The 13,068-nt window shown below is 45.0% G+C and overlaps 2 protein-coding genes across 5 annotated transcripts in view; one reads left to right on the top strand and one right to left on the bottom strand.

Moving 5' to 3' along the window:
• Positions 1-6,443, bottom strand: part of LOC140718321 (Golgi integral membrane protein 4-like) — a 53,862-nt gene extending 47,419 nt beyond the window's left edge. For 2 of the 4 annotated variants that reach the window (XM_073031897.1, XM_073031898.1), the window contains exon 1: positions 5,809-6,443. In XM_073031897.1, the coding sequence (XP_072887998.1) occupies positions 5,809-5,995 (187 nt within the window). In that variant the 5' untranslated portion in view covers positions 5,996-6,443. The remainder of the gene's footprint in view (positions 1-5,808) is intronic. The other 2 variants (XM_073031895.1, XM_073031896.1) reach the window with 2 other exon arrangements.
• Positions 1-13,068, top strand: part of LOC140718190 (olfactory receptor class A-like protein 4) — a 36,613-nt gene that overhangs the window by 3,162 nt on the left and 20,383 nt on the right. The window lies entirely within an intron of this gene.

The raw sequence follows: 13,068 nt of genomic DNA, 5'->3' as shown, positions 1-13,068 counted from the left end.
TATGTTCAATGTTCTATGTTTTTTTTTCCTGTTCATTTGTCCCTTCCCCACAGGACCAAGCCTCTCACCCAGGACAAAGTCCTGACTGTTGCAACTCCTCTGAAATGGACCTTTTGTATCGACAGACAATGAGTCACATGAGCTGAATTCTGCGGTAACGTTTAACAAGCAACGTAGTTCAGTGAAGTGCAGCTCACATTTGGCAGCAGTTTAATCCACCCATCTTCAAAGGTACACAGAGCCAACACTAAAGACGCAGTGAGCAGATCAATCAGGAAGAAGGTTTTAAAATACGAGGGAGGCTGAGAAAATACAGCAGCTTCCAATATCTGAGAGTCCAGGACCATCAGCAGTAGGTAGACATAGGCAGGTTTGTGCTTCGGGTAGATTCCAGATGGATATTCAGTAAAAATTACATTTATTATCAAAATATGTCTTCTATTATACAACCCTGAGATTCACCTCCTTACTGACAGCCACAAAACAAGGAAATCCACTTAGAAAAAAGACCGTCAAACACCCAATGTGCAGAATTTTTAAAAAAACAATAAAAGTAAGCAAATAACATTGAGAAGTGCAGTCACCAAAAGTGAGTCGGCAGCCACGAAGCCAGTCATCACTGCAGCCGATGCGGGAGCCCGTTCGTTGAAGCTCAGCGCAGAGACCAGCAAACCTCACAGGACAGTGAGCCGAACGCCGGCCCGTCCCCGACACCCTGACCTTTTCAATCTGGCTTAAATCAGCCACACCTCGGGCCTTTCCCCACTCTCGGCCCTGCTGCCTCGGATCACCGCCAAGTCTGCTCCGGCAGTGGCCAAATATTGGCTCACTCCCCACCTCCACTAATCAGTCCGTACACGCCACGCTGCAACTATCCTGCCCCTTCACGGTGCAAAAATGCCATGTCATACAGCAACGCTCCCTCTAATTTGTAATGACCAGTGTGCGCAAAAATCTTGTGCCGTGCAATTTTTTTTTGCCCAGTGACAACACCATGTGCGCACTGAATAATTTCTTCAATAAGAACAGTATAAGTAAGCCGGTTCTAAAATCTGCAGCCAAACCATCGCAAACTCTACGCTGTCAATACCATCCACACCAGAAAACCGGAAAAGGAAATGTGATTGTATACGATCATGAAATATACTAAACAGGCCAACATGGTAGAAGGGGACAACCTTTTGTGCGCTGTTTAAATTCCTTTGTGCGCGAGTAGCAGGAGGTGTGAGTGTGTGCACACCTCAGAGGGAACATTGTCGTGCAGGTTTAAAAGTTCAACTCCGAAAAGGAAGTTACAGGCTATTGATTGCAGTGATCATTTACTAGAAAAGGTCTGACTAATAAAGTAGTGAATAGTTTTCTTTGAAGCCAGTAAGTCGTCACTATGATTCACCGGTGCCTTCTTCAACCAGAAGGCTGAGGCTGAGAGCTCAGTCGTTTTAAGGTCTGGGGCGGCGGTGGACAGAGAGGAAGAGATGTTTGGGAAGCGTCAGAGAGCAATGGCCCGTCAATTACTGACCGTTGTAAATTAAAGCAGGCCATGGGAGGCTGTTCAGGAATGCGCGGAACCACAAAATTAAACTGGTGCACAGCGTGAGGCAGGGTGGAGCAAGTGACAACCCAGACCATTTGACACAGCTCTGTTTGCAGGAGGCTGAGAGTTTCAATAGGCCTGACTTCAGAATCAGGTTTAATATCACCAGAATATGTCGTGAAACTTGTTATGCAGCAGCAGTACATTGCAATACATGATAATATAGGGGGGGGGAAACTGAATTACAGTAAGTATGTACGTATATTAAATAGTTAACTTTAAGTAAGTAGTGCAAAAAATAAGGAAATAAAAAAGTAGTGAGGTAGTGCTCATGGGTTTAATGCCCAATCAGAAATCTGATGGCAGAGGGGAAGAAGCTGTTCCTGTAATCACTGTGTACCTCCTACCTGACAGTAACAACGAGAAGAGGGCATCCCCTGGGTGACGGGGGTCTTTAAGTGCTTTTTGAAGCACCACTCCTTGAAGAGGTCCTGACTACCTCGGAGGCTGGTGCCCATGATGGGTGGAGCTGACTAATCTTACGACTGTCTGCAGCTTTACTTCGATCCTGTGCGGTAGCTCCCCCCCACCCCACCCCACCCCATACCAGATGGTGATGCAACCAGTCAGAATGCTCTCCATCTTACATCCGTAGAAACTTGTGAGCGTTTTTGTTGACATCCCAAATTTCCTCAAACTTCTAATGAAATATAGCCGCTGTCCTGCCTTCTTTGTGGCTGCGTCAATGGGTCAGGACCAGGTTAGGTTCTCAGAGATATTAACTCCGCCATCGTAGCAGTTTCTGTTCAGTGAACAAACGGCTTTCTGTAAGGCCTAGATACTTATGAAATGAGAAGAAGACAGTGAACAAAAGATATAATCAGATTACTGGGGGATTGCACAGGCAGAATGCCATGCTAATATGCCATCAACAGGCTGCATCAGACACCAGGTCACTGCATGCCCGAATAATGGAGAATCAGAACTCTGGCCACTATACCATCAGCCTAGACAGCAGCAGACTGTCGGTCAGTCCAAAGGTCAAGAGCAGAAACCACTCAAACTTGTTTATCTCTGCAGCGCTGTTTGGAACCAGTTCCATGGTCAGCGTTCTCATCTCCTAGTAAGAACTTGCAGACTGAAGTTCCACCCTGAATCTGCAGTATAAGGTCTCGTCCGAAAATCCGCCACATTAGTGAGGGAATGGCACACTGTTCTCTTGAGTGGATGCAGGCTCAGGGGTAATTTGGCAGATACCTCCTGCACCTAATAAAGTGGCCCATGAGTTTATCTTCACGGCCTTCTGCCGCTGTGGCCCATCCACCCCATGGCTCCACGCGCTGTACACTCTTCTGCGCACCACTGTTGTAATGTGTGGTTATTTGAGTTGCTGTCGCCTTCCTGTCAGCGCGAACCAGTCCGGCCACTCTCCTGTGACCTCGCACTAACAAAAGTGTATTTTCACCCACAGAACTGTCACAATTTTTTCTCGCCTCAGTCTCTGTAAACTCTCGAGACTGTTGTTTAAGTCCCAGGAGATCAGCAGTTCCTGAGCTACTCGAACCACCCTGTCTGGCACCAACAACCATTCCACGGTCAAGGTCACTCAGATCTCATTGCCTCCCTCATTCTGAACAACAACTGAACCTCTTGACACTTGACCATGTGTTGAGTGCTGCTACGTGATTGGCTGATTATATATGTGCATTAATAAGGTGGCCACTAATAAAATAAAGTGGCCACTGACTGTAGGTGTTCCTTTGGTCCTAGTCACAGAGAAACAGGAAAGTTCTTCCCTGGACCTAGACCACGACTTATTTCTCAATATCACTAAACTGGAGGATTTAATCTTTAGTTCTGGTCTACAGATGAGATTTTCTGATGCGAAGACACTCACAACTATCTGCAGATGTACTGTGAGCGCATTCACCGTCTGATACGGGGGGGGGGGGGGGGTCACCGTACAGGTTCAGAAAGAGCTGCAGAGAGTTGTAAACTCTGCCAGCTCCATCATGGGCACTAGCCTCCCCAGCACCCAGGACACCTTCAAAAGGCGATGCCTCAAAATGGCAGCATCCTTCATGAAGGACCCCAGTCACCCAGAACATGCCCTCTTCTCATTGCTACCATCAAGGAGGAGGTACAGAAGCCTGAGGTCAAACACGCAATATTTTAGGAACAGCTTTTTCCCCTCCGCCATCAGATTTCTGACAATGAATACACTACCTCACTGTTTATCCCTTTTTGGCTCTCATTTTTGCACTACTTATTTAATATATATACTCACCGAAATTTATGTTTTTTTAAAATATATTGCAATGTACTGCTGCTGCAAAACAACAACTTTCATGACAAATACCAGGGACATCAAAGCTGATTCTGATGAAGTGGCTGATGCCTCTCAGCAATAATAACTGGGACTGATTATATGAAGCTACCATATTGTACTCTACCACATGAAACCAATTCGTGCTACACTATGAAGCCAATGTTCCTGCTGCTTCACACGGCGTGACACAGACCTCTTCTAGGTACCTGGGCCAGTGTACCCATTTGTTACAAGGACAGGTAGCTGAAACGTCAGCACCAATCAACACTTCTCCAAGCAACGCCAACATCAGCATCACTACCCAAAAATAAAGTCTGCCATTTCTTGTGATAGCAGGATATTCCCAAGATATGCTGCCATGTGAACGAAGTGTAGTGTATTAAAGTGCCACCTCTTCCAAATAAATAAATGTAGCACTTGCCAAAACAAAGTTTCAGACAGCTAACTCCATTTTAACATTACAGAAATCATAAATCAAAAATTAGCATTTCATTTCTATATTACTTATTTTTTTTATTTGAAATTCCCATCATTGTGAGTTAAAAGAGATTTCCTCACAGGAAAATTTGGCAATAATACATCGGCTTGAACTTGTATTGTGGTGATTTAGAATGGAGTGTATTGATGTCACTTCTATATTCCACATAATGATTTGAAAATACAAGATTTCTCTTTTTTTTGCTTATTTCATTCCATTCTGCACGTTTAGGACTTTTATTTAAGCGTAAGGTAATTTGGTCATTAAAGGCTGCCAACGTTGGATTTTATGGTGCAAGTGTGTTTTTGATTAAGTTCACCTGTAAATGAATGATAGTTTTACACTTTTATTACACACGATCCTTTCACCTGGCTGCCATCGAGGACAGAATCCTCCTTCAAGGAGTTGCTTACATCTGCTCGGTGCTACACCTGTTTACATTGTCTGGTTTTAATTTTTAAGTCTTCCCAGGAGAGGGCTCTGCATTTGCTGGGCTTGGAAAGGTTCACGCAGCGTTCCTCTCGGCTGCCCACGTGCGCACGCACACACACACACTCACACAACACTCTTGTTTTACAGTTACATTTTATTAAAACTTTCTGGCCCAAATATTTTGTCTGTATTCTTTGAAAGCTGAGTTTAAGGCACCGCGGCGTTACTCCATCGGCAGGTTCCAACCCTACGACCATTGAGCCTGCCTTCCGGTGCACCGTTCCGAGTTAAACTCAGACCTTGCTGGCTCCAGAGGAACTTAAAACAAACATAACTAGTGAAGCCTCGGAGAATTTTAGATTAGCTCCCTAAAACAATCAAAGGTTCAGAACCGACGAAGTCACCGCGTCCAACAAATGATCAACGTCCAATGAGAGAGACACAGATCAGAACCACCATGAACGGTTACTGACAGAACTTTGCCAACATCTAAACTTGTTTCTTGCTTCAAGTAACAAACGGCAACTTTACTTCAAGCGTGCAGTGCTTTCCCGGGGGACATTTCTGACGATACCCGAGGAAGAAGTTGGAGTTGTTAGCCCTCCCTAAAAAAATGTTGAGTGCATCAAAAACCCCGCAAGGTCTCTGACCTCAGTCAATTCCACCCTCAGACATTAATGAATACTGTACGCGGTATTGATTCCGCCTCGGGCATAAGAGATTAATAAATGGAGACTTCTGAGTTCATGCGTAATGTCCACTGGGACAAAACTTGTTGCGGAGGACAACTATTCCAGGAATGTAAACATCCCAAATTAGCAATATTTACAATATTCTCCGCAAAAAAAAGGGTGGAGAACGTCCGACGTGCAACTAAGTGAACTCTACGCTTCAGAGTCTCGCTCCTACAGATTGCGACGGCCCAAGATCTTACAGTCACCGGATACCTCTCACCCCGCCTTCCACCATTCGCGTTACACCCCGTCGCTGCTCTTTTTAAACTCTTGGGGAAATAATCCTTTCTTTCAAACCCACCTTGTAACTGAGCCGAGACAGATTCCTGCTGTTGTTTGTACTTCTGAGCCAGCATTTCGGTGCTCCGCACATTTTCCTTTAGCTGGGTGTAGGTGTACAGCCCGAACCCAAAACAAAGTACAACTAGAACACAGAATCCCATTTGAAGCAGCCCTTTCTGTCTCCGGGAGCACATCCCATTGCCCATGGTGGAACGATTATCCAGCGATCCACTCTATGCAACCATTGATCTGACGGGGCTCCGCAGCCAGGGACGCGATCCCCGTCCTCCTTGGCTTCCCTCGCAGCGAGACACCCGAACGAAGGTAAACAAACGTGTGCGGGAAGCACAGCGGAGCAAAATCCCGCGACTCAGCTCCGATCCACATTAACTTGATACAGTTAGGAAGTAGCGAGATGGACAGTGAGGCTGTCCAATCAGCTGCGGCGCCGCTGAAACCGCGTACACTTTGCAGCCACTCAGCTGAGAGGCTGGGCGGGACTTGTGGAGATGAATGTGGCCTATCCTCACTTGCCCGTTTATTTTCGGGGTTCGTCGGGTCGATGTTCCGTCCGGTTATCGAGGGGACGGTCACACAGAGAGACTGGAATCACCGTGCACAGCTCCCTCAATCATTCGCCCCCCTCCAAGCTCCTATTCCGACTGAAACTTGAGAGTCCAGGCGCTCTTAGCGCCCTCCAGCACGGGAAGACCGCATAGTTCTGTTCGCCCCGACCATTGAATCGGCTTCTTAAAACGCATTTGTCAGCCAACTTGTCAATAATATGATATTGTTTGTGTCAGAATGCTCCTGGAAATCCTACGATCCCAGAACAAGCGAGTCAAATCTTGCACCTAGTACTGAACCGAGCTTAAGGTCGAAAGACCCAAAGATTGCATAAACTTTGGCGCAAGAAAAGATAGAGCTATAAATGCGGGAACTTCGAAAATATCCAGCCGGTTATGCAAAGCCTGTGAAGAATGGAAGCGTTTTAAAACGGTTTAAAAGGTGACTGGGTAAAGATAGAAATCAGCCAAATCTCAAATTGGAGAGCTGAGAAAGGTTGGAACATTCGTGATAAAGTGGGATTAAGGAGGATTAAATGACGCAAAATTTGGTGTGTCTGTTGAGAGACGGCAATGAAGGTTTGTCTATCCAGATGATCTGCCTGGACCAGATGCACAAAGGAGGTGAACCCAGGTCAAGCCCAACTGGAAGAAGTCCGACAATCCAGGACTGAATGGCTTGTCATACCAAGAGCATTTGGGCCTGTATTCACTATAATGTCAATAAAGATCATTCAATTCAATTCAATAATTCAGAAGAATGAGCATGACCTCATTGAAACCTATGGAATGGAGAAAGGCCTTGATAGAGTGGATAGGAAGAGTATGTTTCCCTATGGTGGGACCAGAGAACACAGCTTCAGAATAGAGGGGCATCCTTTTAGAATGGAGGCGAAGAGGAATTTCTTTAGTCGGGGAGTGGTGAATCTGTGGAATTCTTTGCCACCAGCAGCTGTGGAGGAGGCCAAGTCTTTATGTATATTTAAGGCAGAGGCTGAGAGATACTTGATTGGTCAGGGCATGAAGGGATCCGGGAGAAGGCAGGAGACTGGGGCTGAGAGGAAAATTGGATCAACCATGATGAAATAACAGAGTAGATGCAATGGGCCAAATGGCCTAACTCTGCTCCTATATCTTATGGTCTTATATTAGAACTGGTTGGGTTGAGTTCTTCTCCAATTGTGGCAATCCATTTGCAAACAATTCTCGACAATACAAGGAAACATCATCAGTGCAGTGTTCACTTGTGTGTCCTCCAAATGCTTGGCCTATAGGCAATTGATTCAATTGATTGGTCATCGTTACGGAAACCCAATTGTGACGCAGGGAGGGGAGCTTATTAGAGCTGTTAGAACTTGCAGGGATATTAGAACTATCCAGGGAAACATTAACCTTCATGCACTTGCCAAGGTAGCTTGGAGCAGGAGAAGACATTTGACAGCAGGTCACACACTTACACGATGGACATGCTCTCCAAAGTGGGACTGGAGAGGAGATCAGCAAATGGAGAGGACAGCTGCAGACAACAGTAGTGCTGTCCAATTAAACATTGGAAGATGGAAACCTTCACGATCCAAATCAGAAGTAGGCACAGCAACCCTTTTTCCTCCGTCATACCCCTGTGTTATATCGTGTTTTGCCAGGATCGTAAGGAAGGATGTGGCAATCCAGAACTCCGAATTTCAGAATCTGTACTGTGGCAGCAGTGAAGTGCAATACATAAAAATTACTATGTTACAATAAGAAATAAGCAAAATAGAGCATAGAAGCGCAGAAACAAATATCACTGTGATGATTGTATGCTCTGGCATCAATTGGTTGGTGACAATAAAGTATAATGATAGTGAGGCAGGGTTCATGGACCATTTCGAAATCTGATGGCAGAGGGGAAGAGGCTGCTCCTAAAATTGTCACTATGGACTGAGGTTCTACCCCTCCAAGATGCATAATGAAAGAAACAACTACAGCTGCAAGATCATCAGCTCAGTGACACTGTTGTCATACTAATAATTACTGTTTTTTAAATGTATTTATTGAGACACAGTGCCAAACAATCCCTTCTGGCCCTTTGTGCCACGCCACCCAGCAATCATGAGACAATTTACAATGACCAATTAACCTACCAACTGGTACGTCTTTGGACGGTGGGATGAAACCGGACCATTGGAGGAAACCCATGGGGAGAACATACAAGCTCCTTACAGGCAGCGGTGGGAAGGAGTTTTGCATTGTAAGGAGTTGTCAGCGAGCACGTGGTACCGTCTGACACACTGTAGACCAGCATAAGGTCACAGTCAGTAGAGCTGCTGCTTCTCAGCTCCAGTAACCCAGGTTCAATGCTGACCTCAGCACTTGTCTGTGTGGAATCTCCATGGGTTTCTTCCAGTCGCCCAGGATTTTTCCCGCATCTCAAAATCATGCAGGTTGGTAGTTTAATTGTTCATTGTCACTTTACCTGCTCACTGCCTGTTATGCCGCTGGCATTCAGGACAGCAATAAAAGTTCTCCAACTCTACAGGTCCTTGGCCGTTCAGATGTAGAAGGATTGTTTATTGCTGTTTCCGAAACACTTTTGTTTTACGAGTAAGAGTTGTCAGCCTGAGCTGAACCCCGAAACCTGGAGGACCAGTGGACCTCTCTTAGTCTGGCCTCTACCCTTTGACCTGTTTGGCATGGGTGACCCCATCAAGAGCCAAAGCATAAAACCCTGACTCCAGCCAACGTCGCTGTCCGGGTGATTGAGGCACGCAAGGCTCCAAACCCCAACAAGGTTGTGGTCCTCTTGGAGGAATTTCTCACTGTAATTGACCATAATGTGTCAGTGAATGGTCAAGTCTAGGGGCAAGTGATAGGAATGTGGAGTGAAGAGAAGGAGGGATGATGTAAATGTGTGCCTGATTGTTAGTATGAACTTGATGGGCTGAAGGGCTATTTTATCTCCTGTATGACTAAGGTGCAGGACCTTGTGCCAATGGACGATGGGAAAAGCCAGAGCTTAGTGTCCTCTCATCTGCAGACGAAATGGTCTGTGGAATATATGTGAAAGAAAATTTTATCATAATGAATCTTGTGAAATTGAGTGGAAAAGCAAATTGTGCAGAAGATACAGAGAGTCTACAGGGAGATATAGATAGGGTAAGTGAGTGGGCAAGGGTCTGGAAGATGGAGTACATTGTTGGTAAATGCAAGGTCATCCACTTTGGAGGGAAAAATGGAAGAGCAGATTATTATTTAAATGGTAAAGAATTGCAGCATGCTGCTGTGCAGAGGGACTTGGGAGTGCTTGTGCATGAATCACAAAAGGTTGGTTTGCAGGTGCAGCAGGCTATCAAGAAGGCAAATGGAACGTTGGTCTTCATTGCTAGAGGGATTGAATTTAAGGCCAAGGAGGTTATGCAACTGTACAGGGTACTGGTGAGGCCACATCTGGAGTACTGCATGTAGTTCTGGTCTCCATACTTGAGGAAGGATATACTAGCTTTGGAGGTGGTGCAGAGGAGGTTCACCAGGTTGATTCCAGAGATGAGGGGGTTAGACTATGAGGAGAGATTGAATCGCCTGGGACTGTACTCACTGGAATTCACAAGAATGAAAGGAGATCTTATAAAAACATATAAAATTATGAAAGGGGTAGATAAGATAGAGGCAATAAAGTTGTTTCCACTGGTAGGTGAGACTATAACTAGGGGACATAGCCTCAAGATTCGGGGGAGTAGATTTAGGACAGAAATGAGGAGGAACTGCTTTTCCCAGAGAGTGGTGAATCTGTGGAATTCTCTGCCCAATGAAGCTGTGGAGGCTACCTCAGTAAATATATTTAAGGCAAGGTTGGATAGATTTTTGCATGGTACTGGAACTAAAGGCTATGGGGAAAAGGCAGGTAGGTGGAGATGAGTCCATGGCCAGATCAGCCATGATCTTATTGAATGGCAGAGCAGGCTCGACGGGACAGATGGCCGACTCCTGATCCTATTTCGTATGTTCTCATGTGAATAAATAAAACAATACTGCAAACAGTTGGTGTATTGAAGCATAGAGTGAAATCTTCGAGCAGTCACTCGAGATCAAGGGTGATGCATCAGTTCAGTTCCTTTGAGTCCTGACATGGCTGATAGGTCAACATGGGGACAAGGCCATGGGATACGCAAAAGGTGCTTTAACGAGAAGGAGTTTCTAGTTCCTTCAGCTGTTTGGCCATGCCTTCTACATGAACCTGTTGAAGAGAAATGAGGTCTGTACTTTCTGGATGTTTCAGCTCCATTTTAGCATCACAGGCTAGGAATTCCCATTCGATGAAGATGTTATAATTTCCAAGAATATCTTCAAAATTGTGGTGTGCATGGTAGACGCCATTACTGCCCTATCAGTTGAGTGTCATCAGAGCTTTGATGGTAGGGGTGTTGGCCTAAGCATGGATGTTGATATTGGTTTGGTTATCCCGCCAGTGCTTGGAAGGTTAGGTATTGAATTTTCCTTCACAATCTGTAAAAAGAGTCCAAACGAGAGGATCAACAAGCCATTACAGAACAGTACAGCACAGGGACAGGCCATTCGGCCCACAATGTTGTGCTGAACCAGCAACAAAGCAAATCAAAAACACCCAAACACTAATCCCTCCTACCTACACCATGTCCATATCCCTCCATCTTCCTCACATCCATGTGCCTATCCAAACATCCCTTAAAAGCCTCTAATGTATTTGCCTCTACCATACCAGGCAGCGCATTCCAGGCATCCACCACCCTCTGAGTAAAAAAACTTACCCCTCACATCCCCTTTGAACCTACCCCCTCTCACCTTCAATGCATGCCCTCTGGTATTAGACATTTCAACACTGGAAACCCCATTATATTGACAGTTCTGTATACCTGCTTCCTAGAGAGAGTGTCAAATACAATTAAATTGCGCACATTCAAATATTCCTAATCAGCAAAGTGAGGGGTACTGGCATGCTGCCAAGCAAGTTCAAGGTGAATCTCTGAGTCCGTTCACTCCACGTTCTTTGCATGAAGAACGATCCAAGAAAGGAAAGGGTTTCCAGTTAAGGGCCAAACAATAGAGACCTGCTGTGCTGATGGAATTGCACTATACAGTATTTTTGAGTCTATAATGGGCTGATTGGCACATTGTATGTCATTAAGAATGTTGAATTTGTAAAAGGGAGAAGTTAATACTTTCAGGTGTGACCTTAACCAAGATGGCATCTTATCCTTCCCTTAAATTGGATCTCCCTTTAAAGATCACCGAATATATAGTTCTGTCATTTCTATTGCAAGTTTTGCGTAAATACATAATTTATATTGAATAGTGTCATGCTTCACTGCTGACTTATATTAATGATACCAACAATTACAATTTTTTTCCTGAGGGAATCTAGGCACTACAGTAAGTGAAAAAAACACGCTTCAGGGACCCAGCATCAAAGTCAATCTAGTTAACAAAGGAAAAAAAAAATCTTGAGAGAAGCCCACTGCTGTCGCGGACCTAAGGTGAAAAGTTTGGGTAATTTCGATCCATTTGAGGAGAACGTGACCACATGAGCAGCCCCAAATTTTGGCATTCATTAATAGTCACACTCCGAGTGGTCTGAGAGGAGCTGATAGCAGAATGGGGTGCAGCTGGACGTGTGAAGGTTGGAGCTGAGATGTGTTGTTGAGATAGAAGAACTTACTCTTCAGATAGAATGGAGGGAACTTGTCTGCATCTGAACCTTCTGTATCACACTGGGGCTCTTGACGCAGATACCATGAATTTGAAATTAAATCTTCAGCAACAACACTTTCCTGGGTGAGCACTAACAAAAGGAAATTATATCACTGCTGATAGCATCCTGATTTTATCCCATGTATACAAGTTTAGTTTTATCTTTTATTATTATCTGTTTATTAATTTTTCAAAAGAAAAGCTGGTTCATGAGAAATTCACTGAATTCACAAATACCTATGATCAGGTTGAAATTAATAAAAGTCTCATTCATTGTCACCTGCCATTAGGTATTTGAAATTTTTCCACAGTTTTTGAAGGGTTGTTTCCAGGATTAGTCATAAATGTTGAAATACATTTCATTCTGTTTGTTGTTGGGGTGTTGGCCGAGCTGAGCAAATAGCTTGCAGATGTTTCACTGCCAGTCAAGGTGACATCCTCGGTGTGAAGTTGTTGGTGTTTCTGTCGGTGAGTGCTTGCATTTATATAGGCCCCCGTTGACTTGCCTCCATTCTGATTGTCTACCCCTTCAGTTGATCAGGACCGAAGCAAGCGAACAGGGGCCGATGTAAACGTGAGCACTCCCAGAGAGAAACACCAACAACTGCGCACTGAGGATGTCACCTTGACTGGCGGTGAAACGTCTGCAAGTTAATTTCCAAGCTCAGCGAACACCACAACATCAAATGCCTCAACCCAAGTCACAAATATTCAACACCATCCTAAACATTTCATACCCTTACATCTCAAGCAGTCCTTCATCATCGAGAAGAACATGCTTCCACTCCAGTTTCATAGGTCTTTAGGTGGCCAGTGAGGCCGGTGTAGAACTGCAGACTCTTCCACAGATGGGGCAGGAAGTGGCAAATGGGGTGGGCGGCATTAGTTTGCAAAGCAGTGCACTCATTCCATTACCTACGCGTGCCTTCTTTTGTACTCCTTGTGGTTCTCAATGGGCCAACAGTCTGCAGTCAACTGAACTGCGCCAGTCAAATATCCAGATCTCGCCG

The sequence above is a fragment of the Hemitrygon akajei genome, chromosome 29, assembly GCF_048418815.1.
Source record: "Hemitrygon akajei chromosome 29, sHemAka1.3, whole genome shotgun sequence".
In the NCBI taxonomy this organism is placed as follows: Eukaryota; Metazoa; Chordata; class Chondrichthyes; order Myliobatiformes; family Dasyatidae; genus Hemitrygon; species Hemitrygon akajei.
Note: the sequence above shows the minus strand (reverse complement) of the source record. Positions and strands in the feature narration are given on the sequence as shown.